This window comes from Polypterus senegalus, chromosome 13 (genome assembly GCF_016835505.1).
Source record: "Polypterus senegalus isolate Bchr_013 chromosome 13, ASM1683550v1, whole genome shotgun sequence".
Classification (NCBI taxonomy): Eukaryota; Metazoa; Chordata; class Cladistia; order Polypteriformes; family Polypteridae; genus Polypterus; species Polypterus senegalus.
This window is the reverse complement of record NC_053166.1, coordinates 121,539,064-121,562,960: the sequence shown is the minus strand read 5'-3', so window position 1 is coordinate 121,562,960 and position 23,897 is coordinate 121,539,064. Positions and strand designations below refer to the sequence as shown.

Sequence of the window (23,897 nt, the reverse complement as noted above, 5' to 3'; positions counted from 1 at the left end):
CTATCCCCCACGCCACTGCAGAAGGTGAACATAATGGATGGATTTAGGGGTAGGTAAAAACCAAGTTGAGCATACAATATTTCATATTATGGAGTTTATGTTAATGACAAGCATTTGGCATATTCTTTTCTCATACAAAATAAAAAATACATGATAAAAAGAAAACAAAGAAATCCATAGAGAAAAAATATATATATAGACAAGATAGTTGTAGAAATTCGTTCATATTGTTTTCTTTTTTTAGTAGTGACAAAAATTCCTTATTAAAAGGCATAATAAAAATGGCAAACCTAACCCTTCCGACAATTCTACCTGCTTAAACATGACCCTTTTGTAACAATTCACTACGTCACGTCTAGACGCCATTTTGTAGCAGTTTCTCTCCCAGCACTCTTGCTATGGGAGGGGTTAAGCTAACATAGCGCAGGCGCAGTTACATCTGGACGTTAGTCACGCCGGAGAAAGAAGAGGAAGCGTAGGTAGGTCTGCTAGTGGAATGTTCGTTAAAAAAATTATATATATATACTTGTAAATATTGTATAAGGGATCGCGTAAAACCTGTTTTGACTTTAATATCGTGAAAATGTACCAAAGTTTGAATTCATTCGTTTTAAAACATCGTGTTGCGTTCTTATCGTTTTTCGTCGTTGTGTAATTTGAGGCCTTCATTTCCTTTTGTGCATTGTTAAGGCCTTCAAGTATGCGTAGCAGGTCGACTCCAAAGGCCAGCATTTTAAGGAGAGAACAGGACTCGGTGTTCTAGTGAATTTCTGATACTAATCATGTATGTTTGGATGTGCGAATTATGAACACGTAATTTTATCCATCGTATGCTATTTTTTGGTTGTTTCTAATCTAATTGTGTTGTGCTCCCAACTACCGAGTATAAAATGTCGGACGACATGCGTAGGCTGTATGTCGATTCGTGATCCCCTTCACAGAAGTCTTTTGGTATCAGAAATCGGTACAGGCCTGCAGCTGGTAAAAGATATAATTTGGTAAATTTTCTTTTCTTAAAGTAATGTATGTTGAAATGGATGTTTACGCTTGCTGAGAATTTTTTGGAATGCTTATGTAATGCACTTTTTATATTCTTGCTTCGTGTAGGAAGCGTTGTCTGTGTACTTTGGAGGAAATGGTAAATTTTAAAAATGTGGACGCATTAATGGGACTCGACTTTATTTGAGATTTATAGTTTCAGAGTATCAGTGACTGTATGTGATCCGCCACGCCGCAAGTTCGTTTAAACGCTGCCAGGCCTTCGTGGCCTACTTGCAAGCGCAATTGTTAATTATGGATATACATTGAAATCTGAAAGTGCCAAATCTCAAGGGTGACCAATTTAAAAATATACCTTTATGATTACAGTTCCCTTCATCATATAAAATAATAGAAACATGTCCACCAGTGGAGAAAGTGAAGGATTCGTTGTTCGTGTACGAGGCCTGCCGTGGTCCTGTTCAACAGAGGAAGTCCAGAGGTTCTTCTCTGGTGAGTGCTCGTTTTAACGTTTTCTACCAGCAGTGCCAAATGTCAATGTTATACTTTTCGTTTGACGTTTTACTAACGTACACAGCCTGTTTTGCATTTGTCTTGCATTTTAGATTGCAAAATCGTCAATGATGCTGCTGGCATTCACTTCACTTACACCAGGGAAGGAAGACCAAGTGGAGAGGCGTTTGTAGAACTGGAAACGGAAGAGGACTTGAAAATTGCAGTTAAAAAGGATCGGGAGACCATGGGACATCGATACGTTGAAGGTAATGTATATATTAAAAGTGCCAAGCAATTGAAGGTATAACATTTTTTTTATTTTTATTTATATATTTTTTTTAGTGCTTAAGTCTTACCATGAACAGTGCTTGTCTGCTTTTGGAATGTCCATCACCTTAGACCATTAGCGAATTGTATTAAACTTTTTTCTTTTACGTTACCAGTCAACTTTTATTGCAAAAACTGTATTCCTGCATAATTTGCTTTTAATTGCATGAAGTTGAAACGTTCCATATACAGTTGAGGGCAAATATACAATACAGCACTTAAGAGTATTTGTATACAATGCTAAGAAGGTTATTTCAAATTTCCTCTTCTCTCAGTATTTAAATCTAACAATGTTGAAATGGATTGGGTTCTGAAACACACTGGTCCTAACTGCCCTGAGTCAGCTGGTGATGGTTTAGTAAGACTCAGAGGTTTACCCTTTGGATGCAGCAAAGAAGAAATTGTTCAGTTTTTTTCAGGTATGTTGTTAAAACTTATTTTTGGTTTTTAAATTGGTTGTTAAAAAGTTAATTTTAGGAGATGCATGTTGTAGTTTTTTTAAATGTTGAACTATTTACTACTATTAAACATGTTTTGTAATATAGTTAAATTGGCTTTGATTATAAATTGAATGACATTGCAATTTTAATGTAATTTTTTCAGAATATATTGTCATAAATTGTTTGCTCAATTAGTTTCAGAATTCCATTTGAAATTACAAAATTTGTCTTAATTGGCATTTGAAAACCTTATTTACTAAATGGAGTGTTTATTGATTCAAACATTTGTTTTGTGGAAAAATTGTTTGGCAAGTTTTGTATTTAATAATATAATCAAAGGGGCCCTTCAGTTTATAGCTTAATATTAGTTCTAAATCTAAGGGTACCCCTTGCACTCCATTGTCCATTTCAGTATTCATGAGCGAACACCTGGTATGTATAGTCTTTGCATTAAGTAACAACTGTAACTGGGCATGTGATTTAATATTTCCCCTGCTGGGGTTATTTGTCCTTGGGTTGAAGGGTTGGAAATCGTGCCAAATGGGATAACATTGCCGGTGGACTTCCAGGGGAGGAGTACGGGGGAGGCCTTCGTGCAGTTTGCTTCACAGGATATAGCTGAAAAGGCTCTAAAGAAACACAAGGAAAGAATAGGGCACAGGTGGGGATGGATGGTTGGCTGGTTAAGTCGCTTTTCTTATGGTATACATTTTATATGACTGGTACAAAACAATGTATTAAGTAATTATTTCAAATTCTTGTATCAAATTACAGAAAATCTTATTATAATTATTACCCTGTCTGAGTAAAAAAAAAAAACATGGTTTAGCCTTCAATATTTAATGATAATGTGTTTAATCGTATTTTTAAAATGCATACACATTTTGTAATCTCCTACTGCAGTAAGAGTTGGATAAAGAAACAAACCCTTAAGCTTGTCCAGGTAACCATAAGAAAAGTTAGATTTGTAATTGCCATACTGGTAATGCGTACTGCACTACCATTTCCTTCAATTAGTCGTATATTTTTTGTAACATTACTTTATATCTGGTCAAGCTTATGCAGTAGAATCTTTCAGACAGTGGTTTTCTAAATTGTGAAATGAATATTTGAATGTTCTAATTTTATATTTTTGTATGTTAACATTTAGACTGACACATAGGGGCCAGTCTTTTACACATTTATTTTTGTAATTGTTTAATGTAAAAGTTGTATGATCTTTAGAAAACTGGTGGTATTGTTTCTTCAAACTAACTAACTTTTTGTTTTATGGGGATTTAGGTATATTGAAATTTTCAAGAGCAGTCGAGCAGAAGTGCGTACCCATTATGAACCTCCACGAAAGTCAATGGGCATGCAGAGACCTGGGCCATATGACCGGCCTGGGGGTGGCAGAGGTTACAGTAACATGGGACGAGGCGGATCATTTGACCGGATGCGTCGGGGCGGATATGGTGGTGGTGAGTAAAGTGTATACATGAACGTCTGACTGGAAGTTGTCTTTTAGCTGTGTCCTGTGCAAACACCCCCTAATAAATGGCCTTTGTAGAATATATTGTTACTGAGGGGTAATTATTTACACAAGTTGTTACCTCTCTTCCACTTTGTTTTGCTTAGCTACTTTAGTTCTAGATTATTCATTTTTATAGAGCTGTACACTAGGAATTTTAGTTCTGATGCTGGTGATTTGCACAAGACAGTACATTGATAATCTGACAGGAAGAGTTAATTTAAGTGTGGATTTTTTGGAGCTAGTAATTGGTATGACTTACTAAATATGCTTTTGTATTGGATATTTTTGGGAATGAACAGGGGAGGGGGAAAAACTGAACCGTTATTAGAAACTAGTCTGTAGCCTGTTCGTGACAGTTGTCAGTTTTGATGCATCAGCCTCATGTTTGCCTTCAAATGTGTAGCTGGGCGTGTTAGATACTTTTTTTTTTAAAGCTGATCACTCTTGTTTTTCAGGCTATGGTAGTTATGATGACTACAATGGATACAGTGATGGCTATGGTTTTGGCTCCGATCACCGTTTTGGACGAGGTACTGAAGGCATGTCAAACCTTTTTTTATTACTCATGCCTTTGGTTACCAACTATAGAAAAGTTATCAGAACATATCAGAATATACTAGAGGTTACACTAGGATAAGTAGTAGGTTGATAAGCATGAAACGTAAGGGCTTTAAATTGTTTTGCATTGTTTAAGTGGTTTTCCTTGAAGCCATGTTTTCCATGTGTGGTTTTATTTTTTTCATTCCTCAGGGGTTTCTGATGGTAGATACGGGGATGGCACCTCCACTTTTCAGAGTACAACTGGTCATTGTGTGCATATGAGGGGTTTACCATACCGTGCTACAGAGACTGACATTTACAATGTAAGTGTGCAGGGAAATGTTTAAGACATTTGAATTAATGAAAAGTGTTTTAGAGCTCATGAGTTGTAATAGATGCAATTGTAGTTTGTTTTCCTAGGGAGTATTGTATGAAGATAACTTTTCATAAGTATTTTTAATTTTACTGTCTTCTCTCCCCCCGCCCTAGTTCTTTTCACCACTTAATCCAGTCAGAGTTCACATAGAGATTGGTCCTGATGGAAGAGTAACAGGGGAGGCAGATGTTGAGTTTGCTACCCATGAAGATGCTGTAGCAGCTATGTCTAAAGACAAAGCAAATATGCGTAAGTTGATTGTGGATTTGTATTTTGTAGCCACCTATTGTTTATGAACTTTATTGTAATTATCATCTTTTCTTTAGAGCACAGATATGTTGAACTTTTTTTGAATTCGACTGCTGGTGGAAACAATGGAGCATATGGAAATCAGATGATGGGAGCAATGGGTAAATTTGATTTTTAGGACTTTGCCTAAATCTTGATAGGTTTACTGAGATTTTATTTTTACACTTTCATATGCAACAATGAAAAACTTTATTTTAAGCGCATGATAAAATTCACCAATGAAACTTCATGACTTGTATATGTTAAGCCAGCCAGGTTTCTGTTACAAATATAGGATAATTTTGTCTGTGGTGTTTTTTAGATATGTAATTGGGTTTTCAAAGTACACCTTACATGCACTGACCATTATGTATACATTATTAGAGAGCACTTTCTTAATACCTTATTGACACTTGCATTGTTCAGTACCTCAAAATGCACAACAGAATACTACATGAAGTAGATTTGGATGGCTTTGCACGACTGCTTTGCTTTGGTTCAGATGTCGATGCACAGATCTTTTACTCTTTAAAAACATTGGAGACAAATGTGTTTTGAAGTTGTTTGACTAAGCATTTTTAACATTTAGTAGTGAAGACTGCTGTTTTTTTGCAGTGCTTGAGGTGGTGTCCTGTACGGTGTGTGAAATACCAGAAAACAATGATGTTGGCTGTTGTAGAAGCAAGAATTTCACTGTCCACAGTTCTCTGTACACGACAATAATACTACTGCTTCCAGATTTGTACAACTGTTGTACAAATTTGCAGTTGTAAAATGTATATAATTCAAAAGGCGGCATGACATGTAACCTCTGTGTTCTCACTTATTTATTTTGTATGAGCTACCAGCTACCCTAACACCCGTTGGTGTTTTCATTATATCGATGAATGCGGATTAGTGCTGTGACTTGGGTTGCCTTTGTGAAGCTTTTTTGTTTCACACTCTTAGCAGCTTGATGGAACCAAGACTGTCTCAGCCCATTGGATCTGAATTGTATTTGAGCATATTCCAGATATACATAGAATTGTGTGTCTTACAGTATGCAGACAATTTTTAAATTTCACAGATTTTAACTTTAACCAACAAAGTGGGAATATTTTGAGTTAGTTGATGTCAGGTCTCCAGTGAAGTGATTAAGTAGATGCTAACTTTGAAGAAAACCTGTCAAGAAACACTGTCCTGCCAAAAGCATGCTACCATGCTGGCTGAAATAAAACCTAGCATTGTTTCTTACTATGTTTTTAAATATTTGTCATGCTTTTATTTTGTTCATTTTTAATTTTTCTTTCCCTCTTTTCTCTCCTTCAAGCTAATCAGTCTACATATGGACCCAGTAATCAGCAGATGGGAGGTGGTTATACAGGTGGCTATAATAATCAAACCAGCATGGGTGGCTACGGTGAGTACAGTGAGTGTCATTTCTACAGATGTTTTTTTTTTTGTTTTGTTTTTTTTTTTTTGGGAAAAGGGGGGTGGATTTATGTCCCTAAAGGGCCCTGCAACTCTGGAAGCCATGTAGAATTAGTATGGGGGGAGGGTGCAAAATTGCAAGTCTAGCAAAAAGGTGTAGTTTTGTAAGTTTAGCCTTACTGGCTTTTACTTTAGTGGGGTAATAAGCAATTGGCAATAAATCTACAGATGTCAGGAATGTAAGCCGTGAAATTGGCCTTTGCCTGTTACATGGGCATTTACTTTCTTTTTCAAAATGGTATTAATAAATGTGTAGTTTTTAAAGGTAAACCTCTCCATGCTGCTGATTCTTGCTCTCCTAAATGTAATATGAGTTAAGTCTTGAATCAGTGCCATGGTTGCACTCATGGCCTTTAGAATGCATTCCAACCACTAGAACAGCTTCATTTTGACCAATTATCTAGTGCCACTGGCCTTAACAGTATCCCTGTTCTTAGTAGCCATCCCTTTTTGGGCAGCATATGCCCTAAACCTGTGTAAATGTTTTGGAGAGGTTATTTCAGTAATGTGCAGATGCTTATGATTGCTTTTTTATTGTACAAACTTATATTAGGTGAGCAAGGCCCATATTTATATGTCATTAGCATGCTGCTAATGACTTGTGAAAATGGGCCAAGTTCTTTTATTTTGCTGAAACTTATCTTAGCCAAAGGTACAGAAATCTTTGCCTCTGTGCTACCGCTGTACAACTTCTCTCAAATGCAGGCCTGGATGGTAAACAAATCTATGATGTAACGTGCCATAAAAATGACTCCTCCGTCGAAAGCTATTGGTCGACAAATCCACAACAACATGATTGGTCCGCAATCCTAACATCAGCCGGAACAAACACGTTGCAGGAAGCTAATGCCGGGACTTCTCAAATCCAACAACCTATTACTGTGATTGCACAAAAACTTCACCCCCATATCTAAGAGCAGAGCCACGTCATTACCTCAAACGGCAAGTGTTTTCCCATTGCTCGTTTCCATGGGAATGTTAAGATCCGCTTATAAAGTTGAGCGAGTCTTAAATGTTTCAACTTTTTACATTTTGTGCTTAATTCTAAATTTGTCCTTTTTTTTATATATTATATATTTTGGTGTAAATTTTTAACTCCTTTACTCGTAAAAGTTAATTTTAACAGCAATACCATGGAAGGAACCTTGAGCAAAAACTGCACTTTTAATTTCCAGATTGGTTAACAGCAAGAGCTTTTCATGCAGGTGATTGGTCAGTAATAATGGCATTTGTTTTGGTCCTTCGCAAATATCAGCTCTGATGTTGCTTTGTACAACCACCTGCTCAATAATGCTTGCTGTTTTTAGCCACTGGTTATTTGTAAAATACTCATTTAACCCTTTATATCCTGCTGGGATATTAATCTGCTAATTTAAAAAAAATGCAAACTATTGCATGAGAACTTCCATTTGGCTAGATTCCTTGCATTAATGATGGGATGTAAAGGGTTATGATAATTTAATCATGAATGAAGTTTTGGTTATGTTGGCAGCTGAATGTTTCTTCTTTCTCTTTACAGGTAATCAAAGTGGGATGAACAGCAGCTATTATGGAAGTGGAAACCGTGGCTCAATGGGAATGAATGGAATGGGTGCCATGTCCAACAACATGAATATGAGTGGAGGATGGGGGATGTAATTTGTTTTTTTTTTTTTTCTTCTTTTTTTTGAAAGTGTACAATTTTTTTCCAAAATGGACTGAAGCTCTGCAATAGCCAGATCTTGCTGAAATGTTTGAGGGTTGCCATTCAAAGTAATATGGACTTTCAGTTTGGAAGTACATCCTGTCATCTTCACTGGCTGCGATGCAGAGAGTTTCACTTTTTTAATTGCTGGTCTTCACTTTTGTTCTGTGTACTCCTCTAAGTTTTATGTAGACTCATTTTCAGTGGTAACACAAAAGGCTTGAGGCCTCTATCTAGTATTATAGGAATTTGAGGAAGCATCTTCTAAAGCTAAATGTTTCAAGTGCATGAAACACATGCTTTTTTGTAAATATCAAGATGTAAATTGAATTTTTTTTCTTTAGTTGGCAACTGGAAAGATGTCTAGCTGACTAGGGGGTGTGATCTGAGCTTTTTATATTTTCTGGGAGGGCATGCTTGAGTTGCTTTTTTAAAATGGTGGGAACAAGTCGCAATACAGACCAACTGTTTTAAAATGTCTCCCCTTTGTCATGAAGGTAAAAAAATCAGTTAATTTTTGTGATTGTGTATTGCGCAAAGTAAATAAACATTAATTGGTTCAATTATAAACTTCTTTGTGTAATATGGATTTATATAAAATTTTTTCCCATTGACACACCAGTTTAAATGGAAGGTCAAGTTTAACAAGGGCACAGCTTCAACTCGGTGACCTTTTTTTTAGTAGCTGTTTCTGAATTGCTTTGTCGATTTGAGGCACCTGAAGGAATTAAATTGTGACTTGGGAGTAACTTTATTAAAATTCTTAAACCGTAGGAAAGACTTTTTTTTTTCCCCCAGGAGAAGTATTTTCCTGAAATCTTAACTTGACCACTCCATTGAAGTGATGGACCTGTTGGTGGCATTCAGGTATTGATCTGATATCAAGAGCCTGTTTGAAGTGCAGTGTGTACTCTGCTCCAGTCTCAACATTGTTTTCTGCTTGTCAGACTTTATTGCATACCGTATATCTTCCAATAGTAGCCCCGGCGTTTATTCAAAAAATATTCGGACGGCCCGACGTTTAAAAGAGACCAGCGGTTGTTGGAAACCGGCCATTCGCCTCGCAGACGGAATGGTGATGGGTAAACGGGGTTCATTTGGCAGGTACCGTATTTACGGTCACAAAATGTAGGCAACACTGGATGAACATTTCAGGATTTAATGAAATTATCAGTACAGCAGTACGGTCTTATTAAAGCAGTATACAGTACGGTACTACCGTAAGCATGACAGTTATGGTAGACGTCCACTTTCTTGCCAATGATGCCACCAGCACTGGCCTGCACCAGTCCGAATTTCGCACGAAAGCGCTCATCAGCCCGACAAGTCCCCTGCAGACCATAAGGAAATGCAGTGAGCTCCAAACTCGCGCATATACGTATACATTACGACAGACTGGATAAGATACAATAAAGTACAGTACTTACCATCTACTCGTCGTCTGAATAGGTAATGATTGCTTCGTTATTTGCGAGTTCATCTTGTGATGGCAATACAGGTACTCCCATTGCTTGTTGCGCAGTAATAAGTTTTATTAGGATTAACGTGTCGAGGATGGCATTTTCATGTTCTTCCTGCTACCTCTGCCCTCCCTGTGGTGTTATGATTGATGTGGAGACTAAAGGGCAAAATGTACACACAAATTTCTTTTTGACTTTCTCGCTTCCTTGATAGCATCTGACGACATAACATTTTTGACACTAAAAGGTACTTGCCGTATGATTCACTGCAGGAGGGCGGTAGCCTAGGTGGTACGAAAAGAGGATTAGCGTACGAAAAAGGCGGTGGGTCATTGGAGATCGGCGTTTACTACTGACCGGCGCTTAAAGGAGACCGGCGTCAATCTGTCACAACATCTGTTCTAACCTGGCTTTTATTGGAAACGGGCGTCAATAAGAAGCCGGCCACTACTAGAAGATATACGGTATCTGAGTTTATGGCCAGTTTTTTTTAAAATACAAATCTAGACTCTTAGACATGATAGAGTTCCAATGTTCAGATTTGCATGTATCTTTACACTTTGTTCCATATTAAAATTAATCCTCAAAAATACAACTTGCCTAATAATTGTGCACAAACAGTGCTATCAGTCAATCCAAAATGTTAATAAACCTGAAGCCTGAATGTTTCACAACGGAAATGTGAGTGTGAACATCAGGGGAATACATATGTGCGCACAATTAGGCAACTATTAGTGTGCAGATTTATTATGCAACTAAAGGAAAAATGAAAATTTTCCCATCTCACTTGTTTGTTTTCATCTGTTATAGTGAGAATAATAAACACCTCAAAATTTACAAATAAACATCTCTGACATTTCAAAAAAAAAAAATCAATCAATCAATGACCAATATAGCCACCCTTCTTTCCAATAACAGTCATAAGCCTTTCCATTCATGGAGTCTGTCAGTTTCTTGATCTGTTGACGATCAGCTTTTTGTGGAGCAGTGACTACAGCCTCCCAGACACTCTTCAGAGAGGTGTATTGTTTTTCTCCCCCGTAAATCTAGCGTTTAAGAAGTGCCCACAAGTTCTCGATAGGGTTTAGGTCAGATGAGGAAGGGGGGCCATGTCATTCCTTCATCTTTAAGGCCTTTACTGGCTGGCCACGCAGTGGAGAACTTCGATGCAAGTGATGGAGCATTGGCCTGCATAAAAATCATGGTCTTTTCCTGTATCACTGTTTGAAGAAAGTGTCTTCGAAAAACTGGCAGTAGGTTTGGGAGTTGATTTTGAGTTCATCTTCAATGCAAAAAGGTCCAACTAGCTCATCTTTAAAAATACCAGCTCATACCAGTACCCCACCTCCACGTTGGAGTGGAGCTCTGTGCCCATTACTGATCCACTGGTCCATCAAGAGTCACTCATCTCATCGGTCCATAAAACCTTTGAAAAAAATCTGTCTTCAGATATTTCTTGGCCCAGTTTTGACGTTTCAACTTATGTTTCTTGTTCAGTGGTGGTTGGGTTTCAGCCCTCCTTACCTTGGCCATGTCTTTGAGCACTGAACACCTTGTACTTCTGGGCACTCCAGGTAGGTTGCAGCTCTGGAATATGAAAGTACTGGAGGATAATGGGTTCCTGGTAGCTTTACGTTTGATTCTTCTCAAATCTTTGGCAGCTAATTTGCTTTTTTTGTTCTCAACACGTTTCTTGCGACCCTGTTGACTATTTGCAACAAAATGTTTGATGGTTCTGTGATCACACACCAATATCTTAGCAATTCCAAAAGTGCTGCATCCCTCTGAAAGACTTTTTACAATTTTTGACTTTTCAGAGTCAGTTAAATCTCTTTTTTGGCCCATTTTGCCTGAGGAAAACTAGCTGCCTAATAATTCTGCACACCTTGATATAGGGTGTTGATCTCCTTAGGCCACACCCTCCCTCATTACACAAATACACATCACCTGACGTGCTTAAATCCAATAAGCATTCAAGTTAATACAGCTTGGAGTTGGAATATACGCATTAAAAATGATGATATGGTCAAAATACTCACTTGCCTAATAATTGTGCACACAGTGTATTTTATGTGCACAATATTTTTAAAGAATGAATCTTGGAACATTAACATTGTGTAATCATCTTCAGAAGGGATATCCTGTCAGGTTTTTGTCCGGATCTTTCAATGTTGGGTAAGTAACACTCATGGCCCAAAAGTGTTCTGTGGATGAGAACCCTCAACCTGGCAACTTTGATATACAAGAGAACTGGTGCCACGTTTTCTATGCAACATCTTTTTGTTTTTCCACTTTCATGGCTCACGGTTGAGAAAGAAAATGCAATGAACAAAAAGGTGATCAACAGCCTGATATATATATATATATATATATATATATATATATATATATATATATATATATATATATATATATATATATATATATTTTTTTTTTATAAATATTTTATTAGAATCAAATAACATTCCATACAAAAGTAAAGTTTTACAAAACTAGGTTTGAAACATATCGACCCCCCACCCATAAGAGAGAGCTAGGCCAGCAGAGTAAAACGTTTAAGACTAAGAAGTAAATAGATAGATGAATAAAAGTTAAGAGGAGAGAATCTGATTGCTTGATTAAAATGTTATCGATTTAGATCCTGCGAAGTGTTAGAGGACCTGTACAAAACTTTTTCCAAGTGAGAATTTGTGTTTTTTTTTTCCCAATTTGGGGTTAATACTTTTCTCAGATTCTTGATGAAAATAACCCAGATGTAACAAGAAAACTAGTGTTTGCTGCCTGTTTGCAACAATGGTTGGCTGTGGATGGCAACACTGTTACTGTTTTGCTCTCCAGCTGTGCAGTTCTGTATCAGCATTGCAACATAGTGTCAACAGTGTGTTGTTACTACTTTCCATGGCCCACTTTTTGTTCTGCCTATGTTAAATATTTGTCAATATTAAATATTTTCAAATGATTTCACTTTAACGAAAAAATAATTTTATTTATATATAGAGAGATATAGATAGCCGCTACTCCTCCGCAGCGAGAGGAGTCAGAAGAGGTGATGCCTCCTGGACGCCTCCCTGCTGAGGTGTTCTGGGCACAACAAACCTGGAAGAGGCCCTGGGAAAGACCCAGAACACACTTGAGGGAGGGCTGGCCTGGGAACGCCTTGGGATTCTCCTGGAAGAGCTGGAACAAGTGGCCAGGGAGAGGGAAGTCTGGGCCTCTCTGCTTAAGCTGCTGACCCGCAACCCGACCCCGGATAAGCAGGATGTGTGTATATATATATATATATATATATATATATATATATATATATATATATATATATAGCAAACTGCAAATTCAACTTGTGGTTTCAAGGAATTCCTTACATGAAAAAGGGGCAACTGATTTATAAACATGGATTAGAATTCCGGGCAGACGACTGGAGATGCTGGGCCTGGGTGGATTAATGAATAGGCTATTCTAGGCTGGTTTAGGTGCCTTTTAAAAAAAAAAAAAAAAAATTCTTTTAACTGTAGTTCAATAGCTTCTTAGGAAAATGAAACTGCTTTCCAGATGTACCTGCTGGAATGGACTGAGCATTGATATTATAATGTCAAACCAGTGAGCCACAAGCTTGTGAGAGATTGATGAGGTGTGACTGGTCCAGGCTACAGGTCTGTACTGAAGCTGAGCACCAGTGCACTACACTACTTAACATAAAAGTCAGTAAGGAGTGATACTGTATGTTCAAATACATTGAAGGGCACAATTTGTCACTAAAGCTTACAAGGAGCACTCTTTTAAAAATGGTTTGGCCATAAATTAGCCTGGGGTCTAAAGAGCAACAGGAAAAACTCAACACTGATGTCGCTTGAAAGAGGGTATCCTTCAACAAATGGATTTCACAGGAATCGTAAAGGATTTTGCTGTAAAGAACACCAGAATAAAAAGCTTCTGAAGGCAGGGCACACATTGTGCATTCACCCACGATTTTGTAGCTGGTTGACTGGGCAGACTGACTACTGGGGTGACCTTGCTGTGTGGTTTGCCACGGATCCTCGCTGCTTATCTCTTCAGTCACTGATGTGGATATATTATTGGCCTGAAAGCCAGGCTGGTATTTCATAGGGTACCTTTCTATGGCCCATAATATAGTTACATTTGTATGTTAAAAGCGACAGTGTGCACATCAAGTGCCACACACAGTGATTTGCATTTCATGCTTGCTATGGGTCGCACAACCTGAAGGTAGTAAGAAGACTTGTTTGTCTTAACAGGAAGGCCATGGGGGAGTTGAGCTTGGCTTCAGCCTAGGGGCCCCCAAGTTAGTCAGCCCACCACACCTGCTCAACATGCAACAAGGACCACCCTGGCTGTTTATAGCCAAGACAGGGCAGGATGTAAAAAGGAGCTCCACTTCACCCTGACACAAAGACACCCTTTTGTTTCTGTGTACTTTAGGACTGTAATTAAAATCTTTTAAGGTAACAGCTTTACAGTATAAATCAGTTCTTTTCATAGTTCTTACTTACTTCTATAATTTGAACGAATTACTGGTTTTAACTAATATTAATAAGCTTAGTAGAGAATTTGTTTCAGATGCTTTTCTCCTTTCACAGTGTAATACTGATGCTGATTTTATACCAGTACTGGTCTTTTTGTGTTAATAATTAACCTTTTCTTTGCTATTTTCTTGGGTATGCCAATTAAAAATGTTTAAGAAAATTGAAGAGTCAGTCAATCACAAACCCTCCAGCATTCGCACACATCGATGGAGGCCATTTGCATTTCCCTTGAATTACAATCTTCTAATGCTATTTGTGTTCCATTTTTAACTCAGTTAAATGTGTTTTTTAACTGTATTTTACAATGCAGTCTACTAAAACATGTAATTGCTTTCTGTTATTACTTTTGAATATGACACATTGTTCCAAAACTAGTTAAAAAACAAAACGGCAAAAACTGCCTCTTGGATGAAGTAAAAAAAAAAAAGTGAAATGTTACAACTTTCATATCAGTTAGCTTAGCAGCAAAACTGGGGAGATGCTGTAGCCATGTACAAATATGTTAGCGCGTTGTGTTCAGCATATCCATCCAGTTTATGACACCACTTAAGCCAGCACTGAAATGTGTGATGAATGGAATCGATTCTAGTGGTACTGAGCACAAGATGGGCGCAGACAGGGTGGCATCCCATCACAGGACATCCTTACGCATATGGAGTGAGTAGCAGTCCATCACAAAAGACCAGTAATACGGCAGTCAAACCTCCTGATGAGGCAATATTTTTTTTTTGATATGGAGGGAATGCCAGATCACACAGAAATAAATACATGGAAAGAAGAATGTGCAGATTTGAAGGCTGTCCGTTTCCTGGCCTCAACTGTAACACAGCAGCACTAACCATTATGCCACAGGTTTACTCTGTTTGGTACAGGGTAGATATTTCTAGGGAAGTCTGTGACATTTAGCAAGGACACAGTATATCTTGTAGTTGGGAAAGTCACTCAGGCTATGAGGTTTGGACGCCATACATAGGAGAAAAATCAAAGCTTAATAAAAGAATCCAAAAGGGGCTTTAGTGAAGAAATGCCATGCAGACAAAATTCAAACTCTGGAAAAATGGACAATAGTCAGTAGCCTCCCCTTAATGCACATCTTGAGACAATATAGAGTAGAAATTCTGGGCCAGAAATTTACAAAACCTTAAGAAAGTAACAATGGAGACCATTTTGCTGGTTATGGTTTGTACCCAATAGGTTTAAAAGGACAATAATGCATTGTGGCCTTCGTAGGTTTTAAGTCGGCTCATGACTACATGCACACTCTCTTCCGGATTCTGCATCTGACAGCTGCTGCACTTCCGGCGCAGACACCAAAATGGACTAGCTACAGCGTTTTTCATCTGATCACTTCAAGACGTGCCCAGGCTTAAGGTAAATAACGTAACTTGCATTATTCAAATATTCTGCCAGCTGTCAAGAGCTAAAAAGGAGAGAGGCTTCCAACTATACTTTTCAAGCTACATCCACAATTATGAAGGTAAGATCCATATGCATTAAAAACTTCTGTCTACTGTGAACTTGCATGGGACAAATACTGTATGTGATTACGTTAGTCTTCTTTAAAAAAACAATTTCATTAATTATTCATTAAACTTTAGGCAGGGCCAGCTGAATATCTATGCAAGCTTAATACTGCAATGGCACTGGACAAGTTATATCAGCCAGGGATGATTCACCAAAAGAATGAGCTGACATTACATGATCAATAGCAGGAGAGAAGAGGTTGAGAACATGCACTGATACAGCGTGTTGCCGTACCCACCACACAAGGAATCACCTCAGGAGCACCTATAAAAATGGCAATTCTGCACAGTCACATGTGCTTTTTCCAATTAGTGTGGCAAAAAGCAAAGCAGTCTTTTTAAGGATAGTGAGCCACCTCAAAGAGCCATGTAAAGAGCAGAGAATCCATCCATTGTGGAGCTTGGCACAGATGCTACAATACATAATAACATGAGTCTGCTGGACATCTTACCTTGTGAAAAAGCGATGTCTCTGTCTGAGCCAACAAATCAGAGAACACCAAACCGCTGCTTCATTGTGAGGGTCTCAATTTGTTTCCACAGCTGGAGGATCTCCTCTTTGAGAGACATGTTTTTATCAAGCGCTATGTCGACAACATATGGATCCAGAGCCTAAGCATAGTTGTGGTCCTTGAGGATTTTATCATCCTCCTCCTCGCCCAGAGTGTCCTCTCTCAGTTGCATTCTCCTCTCCCAAACTGCAGGTCTTGAAAATGGAAGGGAGAAACTGTTGCTCTCAAACAACACAGAAACCGCTCCCTTCTTCAAGGGTTGCCGGCCTGTCTCAGACCCAAGCTCATGAATATTCTCTTTTTTTTAAAATGTCGGCTGCAAATTCAGGTATGGGGACTTAACCATACTCTCTCTCCCAATAGTGACGATCCATTCAGATTGGGTTTCCGCATCAAAGTGAAATGTATGAAAACTAAGTACCTTGTAGGAATTATTGAAAGCATGACACAAAGGTACATAACAATGTTCAGCTGTAGAGCTGATGATCCATCCATCCATTTTCCAACCCACTGAATCCGAACACAGGGTCCCGGGGGTCTGCTGGAGCCAATCCCAGCCAACACAGAGCACAAGGCAGGAAACAATCCTGGGCAGGGTGCCAACCCACCGCAGAGAGCTGATGATGAAACTTGTGATTTTTGCTTAATGGCCAGAAAAAGAATTTCAACTACAGTATGGACAACGGAAGTGACAGATCTGACTGAGATTTCATCGGAAGTTTGTCAGCACTACCATGTGCATATAGCCTACTGCCCTGGAATGGGTTAGAAATGTCCTCTCCTTGACAAGAGTAAATGGGCATAGAAACGGGAGATGAGTGCATCAGCAACATGGTGGCAGATAGCCTAGTTTGCCCACAATAGCTATTTATTACACTTTATTTCAAATCAAATAGCTGGATTTAGTACACTGTGCCATGGACTTGGGTCTTACAGTGAATATTATAGTTTATCCCATTGTACTATTTGGATATTATTTCTAATGTAGTAGCACCTGGTGCTACTCGGGTCAGTAAATTTAAGGCTGCCCTATCTAATATCTCTAAGTGATATTTAGAGTGTCCCCTCCCAAAGAAAAATAACTTAATATACTTCATTACTCAAAATCCAGGAGAAGGCACAGTACTTAAAGTAAAAAGGGAACATGCAGTACTCCTTTAGTCTGGGGTGTATTTCTGGCAAAATGTGTGTAGAGTGGAGCAAGGCTGTGGAATTGTACAAAGAACAGAAAAGTCAAAACTTTGGGTTTCAAATTAGTTTAGTGCATCTTCTTGACAATCTCGGATAAGTGTGCCAACTTTTGTTGAGATTGGACCAAGGCAGTGGAATTATATAAAGAACAAACATAGACATACACAGCAACAATGAGTTTTATACATAAGAATGCAGCTTACTCTCTGTGATGTTAACATCTTTCCTGATGTTAACTGTCCATGCCAGTTGCCTTGGGCCTTGCATCGCAACATCTCTCATCCATCACCACACACCTGGTCACTGGTAGGGTGGGCAATGCCTAATTATACATAGCTCTGGGTTGCCTATGCCAAAGTACTTTGCATGCTAGTTTCTGTTAACACTTGCACATTTTTCTAGTTTATTTCATTAGTAAAGGCACATGATATTAAACATTTTGCATAGGAAAGTATTGATTTGACAAGTAGAAATGTAGCTCTTTCATTAATAGTAACAGAGTTGTATTAAAAATGATAAACACACAGCTTTATCAGTATCTGATGTAGGCAGTGTGATTTTGTATTTATATATAAAATTTTTTTAACACAAATTGAATTTACAGACCTGTATAAAGAACATCTCAATCAAAATAGATGTCTAAATTTAGCACTGAAAAAAATTATAGTACTGTCAAGGTACAATATCTTCTTAATCCATACCCAAGCTGCAGCAATCAAACACAGAAACCAGCAATATACCGTACCCTCAGGTAGAAATAGAACACCTGTGTTAAAATGGAGAGCAACCATTTTCACCTTTTAGTTAAGGTTAGGATCTCCAACTACAACAGTCTCATTCCCAGAGAAGAACGAACCAGTCAGGAGCCAGTGGAGGAACATCTCTGCAGTAAGAGAGTATGACAGGTGTCGCAGACTCGAACAGGCTTGGGGTATGATGGCAGTGCTAGCTCATTGCTCGAACAATTATTACAGTATATATCTCCACAGTTTCTGCAGTGGTGCTGAAGGGGAGAAAAAGACAGAAAAGATGTTTTTTTCCTTTTTAACTTCACTCAGATGCTAGACTGAAAAGTGTGTTTTGCATAGATCCAGCTGGGATAATGCATTTCTGCACAGTTGATAAGACGTTTACTTAATATCAAAGTGGCTTGATAACTGCAAATCCATACCTCCTTCTTCTAGTTCATTTTATGAAAACACTGATGATTTCAAACACTTGATATACAAGGTTACAATAGTGCAGTAAAATACAAGGTAAGCTGCTTTCCTAAAATCAGCCAAAAATACCCATTTCTTTCTCCATTCACCAATTATTCTTTTTAAACATTTCACATTACCATTTCAAAAAACAATTTTCAAAGCTGCTCTCTTACAGTATTATAAACAGCTATCAAAGCTCACTGTTACACTGATAAACAAAGATTACTTTTAGACATATCTCTTCCTTTGGTTTAATATAAATACACACACCAGAATTATCTTGTTTGCCAAAAGACCTAAACAGTGCAACAAGTGCCTTGGTGAATGATGTGCTGAATTTCACACATAAATAACACTCTTAACAGGATTGTTTGCTCAAGATTAATAAAAAAAAAAAAAAATTAAATCTTAAGTCTCTTAAGTCTGGGCTTGGACTGGCGCCTTTTCAACCATTTGTACTATTTTAATATTTTGTGCAATAAGAATCTAGAAAGAAAGATATAAGGGACATTCAATAATTTTTCTGAATATACCATATATACTCACATATAAGTCGGGTCTTGAAACACAAAAAAAATTGATTGTAAAATCAGATTGTGACTTATACGCCCGTTTAAAAATATGACACTTAACTTTTTTTTGTCTTTAACATCTTCTTGCCTACTCCAATCTCGCATCAGTTTCTCAGACACATCGCATTTTGTTGCAGCAGCACAGTTACCAATTAATTTCACCACTTTGACTTTGAATTTAAAACCAGCTTCATATTTTCTTCAGATCTAACGCTCCATCATAGATAAGGGATGCTCTTGCGATAAAGGCGTTTGAGGGTGTGAGATGCAAAAAACACAAAACAGTGCAAAAGTCGCTTTGGAATAGTTCAGGTATTACCATGTGGTCACATAGGCACAATACATAGAGTAACCACGGAGCACACAGCCTTTTTTTCTCTCAGGTTGGCGTTAGCATATCATAATCTCTTGGACCATTCGACTTATACAAAAGATATCATAAAATACCGGAAATTAAAAAGGTAAAATAAAGCCCTGACTTATCCGCGGGAGAACTTAAATGCGAATATATTAGATCTTGTGTTAAATATCTAAACTTGTCACTGGAGACCAGGGGCCTCGTGCATAACGCCGTGCGCAGAATTCACACTATAACATGAAGTAAGCACAAAAGCGGAAATGTGCTTATGCACAAAAAATCCAGATTCGTAAATCTTTGTGAACGCCAGCTTCCATGTTCTTCCGCTACATAAATCTTGGTCAGCATGAAAATTAACGCACATGCACGCGCCTGCTGCCCCACCCCAACTCCTCCCAGAATTACACCTCTTTGAATATGCAAATCAATATAAATAGCCCTTAAGGTCAGCGTTTTGTGAAAATGCAATGGCAAAAGCACAAGGGAAAACAGAATTTCAGCGAATACCAAGCGGAGGCAAGGAAAAACGTACTATTTGTTGATTTAAATAGTGGTATAAACAACAAAAGGAAGTTGATTGAGTGACATAGCGTGTCGGAGAAACTGGAATGCTCAAGTTCACAAAGTCGCACAGTGCCCGAAATAAAAAAAAGAAGTTGTCAGATATCAAAGTCGTCGTGAAAAGGCGAGTCGTAGCCCACCATCTGAGTGTCATATGAAAGCTTATTAGGGTACAGAGAAAAAAAAAAAAGGCACACAGTTGGAAAAAGCACAAAATGTCAACTTTAATCACAAAGTTTATTTTGTCATTAAAGTAAAACATCATAAACTTCAACTTAAAATTGTTTAATTTACTAGTGTCTCAAATCCCATCGTAGCTAAAGTAGCACGTTAAATGCTTTGTTTTATATTTGATCTTCTATGCGCTCTGTACTTAAAGGGCTTTCTCTTCCTCCGACAGGACACAGAATCCATTACAGCTCTCTGAATAATTAAAATACTGAAATGTATACGTGATATAATTTTCATGATGATAGGAGTTAAATCATGTTATTAAACATGGGAACACGGTGGCGCAGTGATTGTTTGCTGCGCCATGCGTGACCTTCAATGAAATACTTTATTGTACCAGTACTGTCTCTTTCAAACGTACTAACCTCCAATTCCTGTCCTTACTTTTCTTTCTCCAAATACCCAATTGCCATACAATCAGCTCTGTAATAGACGTTAAGCCATCTGTAAGTTTAGAACACCGATTCTTCAAAACTTTTAAGGAACATTGAAATATCTTTGTACTACATGTTTAATTATTCTATCCATCTATCCTTCCAGTGTCACGCCAACACCAGCAAGAATACAGCTAAGGCAGTAGCAATCCGTGAACGGTGCACCAGCGGCTTGCTAGCACTGCGGCACCGTGTACTCACATATTTAATTATTAACAATATAGATTATTTAAATGATGTTAACATTTTATCTGTATAATGTAATAAACATATTTTGCTACATTTCATCTTAAAAATGATATTGTCATCATATGTAAATATGCATTTATAAAGTGGCTCAGGTTTGCAATATTATAGCTGTAGTGCAAGCTTACAGTGAGATAACTGTAATTATAAGTACAAACAGTTCTACAAGGAGCACCTGATGGATTAATTGAGTGCGTTTATAGTTCCTGAGATGAAACTGTTTCTGAACCGCGAGGAAAGGCTCTGAAGCGTTTGCCGTATGAGTGCAGTTCAATAGACAGCATGGCTAAGGCAGCGTGTGCTTGATGCTGTATGCCGATAATTCTCTTTCCGATAAGCTGCTGTACAGCTGTGATTCACACTCAGATACAGTGATATAAATACTCCGAGTGGTGCAGTGAGAGTAACATGGAAAAAGATGATCAGCTGTGGCAACCCCTAACAGAGCAGCTAAACGAAGAAGAAGAAGGTGTAGTGAGAGTAACAATGTTAAAGCAGTTATGTTATTTGGAATAGTCTGACCATTCTGTGGACCATTATGTTGTTACAGGTTAATTACAATCAGATGCATTAAACTAATAAACAATATGTGGTTAATTTCAGTGTATTCATAAAGCCGTGGGATGTGGATCTAAAAAAGAAAGGGTAACCACACAGGAACAGTAGCACTGCTTTGCCGCTGGGTGCCGCCAGTCTGCAAAACCGAGCACAGAACTTGCGTACGACAGGGTATGAGCTACTGTGGAAATGTGCGTAGCTTTATGGCAAGTTTAGGTTTTATATGTTGAGATTTGAACGTGGAAACATTCTTACACAACATTTTTGTAAGTATGCCCCATTTATGCATGAGGATCCAGGTCACTACATGGCAATCCACAAATGCTGTTTGAGGTCATTTCATTGCAAGCACTGAAAGAAAGAGGATGACAAGTACATCTACCTGCAAGTCTACAAAGAAACCGGCAGATTGAGGACATCATTCTGTCATTAAATTCCTTCCAAAGGAACGAAAGGAAGCAAAGGAAGTCCATGAGGAGTGGAATACTGTATACGGTTTTGATGATCCTTTGTACTAAGGTGAAGTTTTGGATCAATCAATTAAGTCATTACGTGAGGACATCTAACAAAAACATCAGGCAAAACTGTTAGCAGGCATATTGCTGTTTCATGACAACCCACCATCCTACAAATCAAAAAAATCGTAGACTGCTATCAGGGAATGTGGCTTTGAGAGACTAACCATTCACAGTCCAGACCTGGCCCCCAGTGACTTTTCTCTCCTTTGAACCCTGAAGAAATTCCTAGAAGGATGGTGATTTTCTGACAATAAAGACTTCAAGGAGGCAGTAATGAGTTGGCTGGAGAACCAAAACAAACATTTGAGCTCATTTTGGATTAAATCACGGGCGGTTAAGTGGACAGAGTGTGTTGAAGACAAGGGTTGGTTACAATGAGAAGTAATATGGTGAGTTCACCAAATAGACTTTATTTTTAGATAGATTGGTTTAAGATTTTAAGATTCGGGTCTAATAATTCCAGCTTCATATACTATCATTAGTGACATCTTATGATACATAACATAATTTGAAGATGAAACTTTAACAGCCAATGAGAGTGCCTTTAGGGTCCCAGTCCAACTGACATAATCTGTGATTAATACAGAGAATTTGCTGTAATACAGAGTCTTACTCTTCCCGTCAGCACTAGTATACAAAAACAGAGTATAACAAAAATAATTTCTTCATAGTATTCAGAAAATCAAGCATATGAACCTCCACATTACTTGGTGGATGGAAATCTTTCAGGAACCTTTCATTATTTTTGTAATTAACACTCACCTTTCTCCGTGCAATGGAGAACTCCTTTTCACATTGTTTGCAGTGAGTGGCTTCATCATCCTTCAACCATGCGTGACCCTGCAATTAACAAAACAAAAAATTGGCAAGAGTGGCAAAACAAGCACACCAATAATTTAGAAAGCTTACTAAACAATGTGGAGACTCTGCCACACAGCTGGACACCAGCTTTCAGATTTTCTTCTGACAACATATTACATGGTATTTACCATAAAGGCAGGAAAGCAAAGACAGTTAAGAAAACTATTCAAAATGTTCGTTGGTTCAGATATTGCAATCAAGACAGACAGCCCAAATAAAAAAAAGTGAGAAAATAAAAACTAGAATTTAAAGATTAGGAAAAATAAAATGTTGTTTAAAGTTAAATAAATAAAAAGTCACCTTTAGTGCTTTGTTTACTTCTTTAAAATCTTCCATTTTCAGTTTTGATCTGATAGAAAATAAATATAGTTACATTAGAACAATCTGGACATGAAAAGGCCATTCAGCCCAATAAAGCTTAACAGTCCTATACATTTAATTCTTCCAAAATACCTGACAATAAGTTGAGTTATGAAGTTCACTAAAGTCCTACTGTCTGCCACACTACTTGGCAGCTTATTCCATGTGTATATGGTTCTCCATGTGAGAAGAAAAAAAACTTCCTAATATTTGAGCAAAATTTACTCTTAACAAGATTCCTACTGTGTCCTAATGTTTTTGTTGAACTACTTTTAAAGTAACAGTCTCAATCCACTGTATTAATCCCCTTCATCATCCTCTTTAATAAAACCCTTGTGTGCGTCCAGTGTCCGTGCGTGTGTGTCTTCTGGTGAAGTGCGCATGCGCGGGCCGCGCCGCACATTGTACTGTGCCCCGCCCATGCGCTCGCGCGTGGGCCTTTACACTGGAAGTTGGGCGCGCAGTGAATGGCCTAGACACCGCCGCGCACGATGAGCAAATAAAGCACACACACTGGAAGCTGGGCACACAGTGAACGGCCACGCATGATAAGATATAAAGAACACTATTGCTGGGGAGAGTGCTGATTGGGTAGTCGCGGCAGCGCACATAAAATTTGTTGTTGGGGAGACGCCAC

The 23,897-nt window shown here is 38.1% G+C and overlaps 2 protein-coding genes across 9 annotated transcripts in view; one reads left to right on the top strand and one right to left on the bottom strand.

Annotated features, from left to right (window-relative positions):
- Positions 1-390: 390 nt before the first annotated feature.
- hnrnph1l (heterogeneous nuclear ribonucleoprotein H1, like) lies at positions 391-8,702 on the top strand. 8 transcript variants are annotated; one of them, XM_039775987.1, is made up of 13 exons: positions 392-479; positions 1,369-1,491; positions 1,605-1,760; positions 2,097-2,240; positions 2,784-2,922; positions 3,543-3,721; positions 4,230-4,304; positions 4,525-4,637; positions 4,804-4,939; positions 5,017-5,100; positions 6,288-6,386; positions 7,154-7,390; positions 7,968-8,076. In XM_039775987.1, the coding sequence occupies exons 2-12, from the start codon at positions 1,398-1,400 to the stop codon at positions 7,360-7,362; spliced, it is 1,428 nt and encodes a 475-aa protein (XP_039631921.1). In that variant the 5' UTR covers positions 392-479; positions 1,369-1,397; the 3' UTR covers positions 7,363-7,390; positions 7,968-8,076. The 8 variants fall into 8 exon arrangements, with proteins under 8 accessions (XP_039631924.1, XP_039631923.1, XP_039631926.1 ...); XM_039775985.1 differs by having other exon boundaries at positions 4,230-4,313; XM_039775986.1 differs by having other exon boundaries at positions 393-479; positions 4,230-4,313; positions 6,288-6,377.
- Positions 8,703-17,408: 8,706 nt separating this feature from the next.
- rufy1 (RUN and FYVE domain containing 1) overlaps positions 17,409-23,897 on the bottom strand; it is a 72,189-nt gene continuing 65,700 nt past the window's right edge. The window contains exons 16-18 of the mRNA XM_039774910.1: positions 23,201-23,249; positions 22,802-22,879; positions 17,409-18,362 (exon numbers count right to left, since the gene is read on the bottom strand). Of these exons, the coding sequence (XP_039630844.1) occupies positions 18,219-18,362; positions 22,802-22,879; positions 23,201-23,249 (271 nt within the window). The 3' untranslated portion in view covers positions 17,409-18,218. The remainder of the gene's footprint in view (positions 18,363-22,801; positions 22,880-23,200; positions 23,250-23,897) is intronic.

Coding starts and splice junctions, on each gene's coding strand:
- hnrnph1l (XM_039775985.1), top strand. CDS start 1,398: ATGTCCACCAGTGGAGAAAGTGAAGGATTCGTTGTTCGTGTACGAGGC. Junction 1,492..1,604: donor AGTCCAGAGGTTCTTCTCTG/GTGAGTGCTCGT, acceptor CTTGCATTTTAG/ATTGCAAAATCGTCAATGAT. Junction 2,923..3,542: donor AAGGAAAGAATAGGGCACAG/GTGGGGATGGAT, acceptor ATGGGGATTTAG/GTATATTGAAATTTTCAAGA.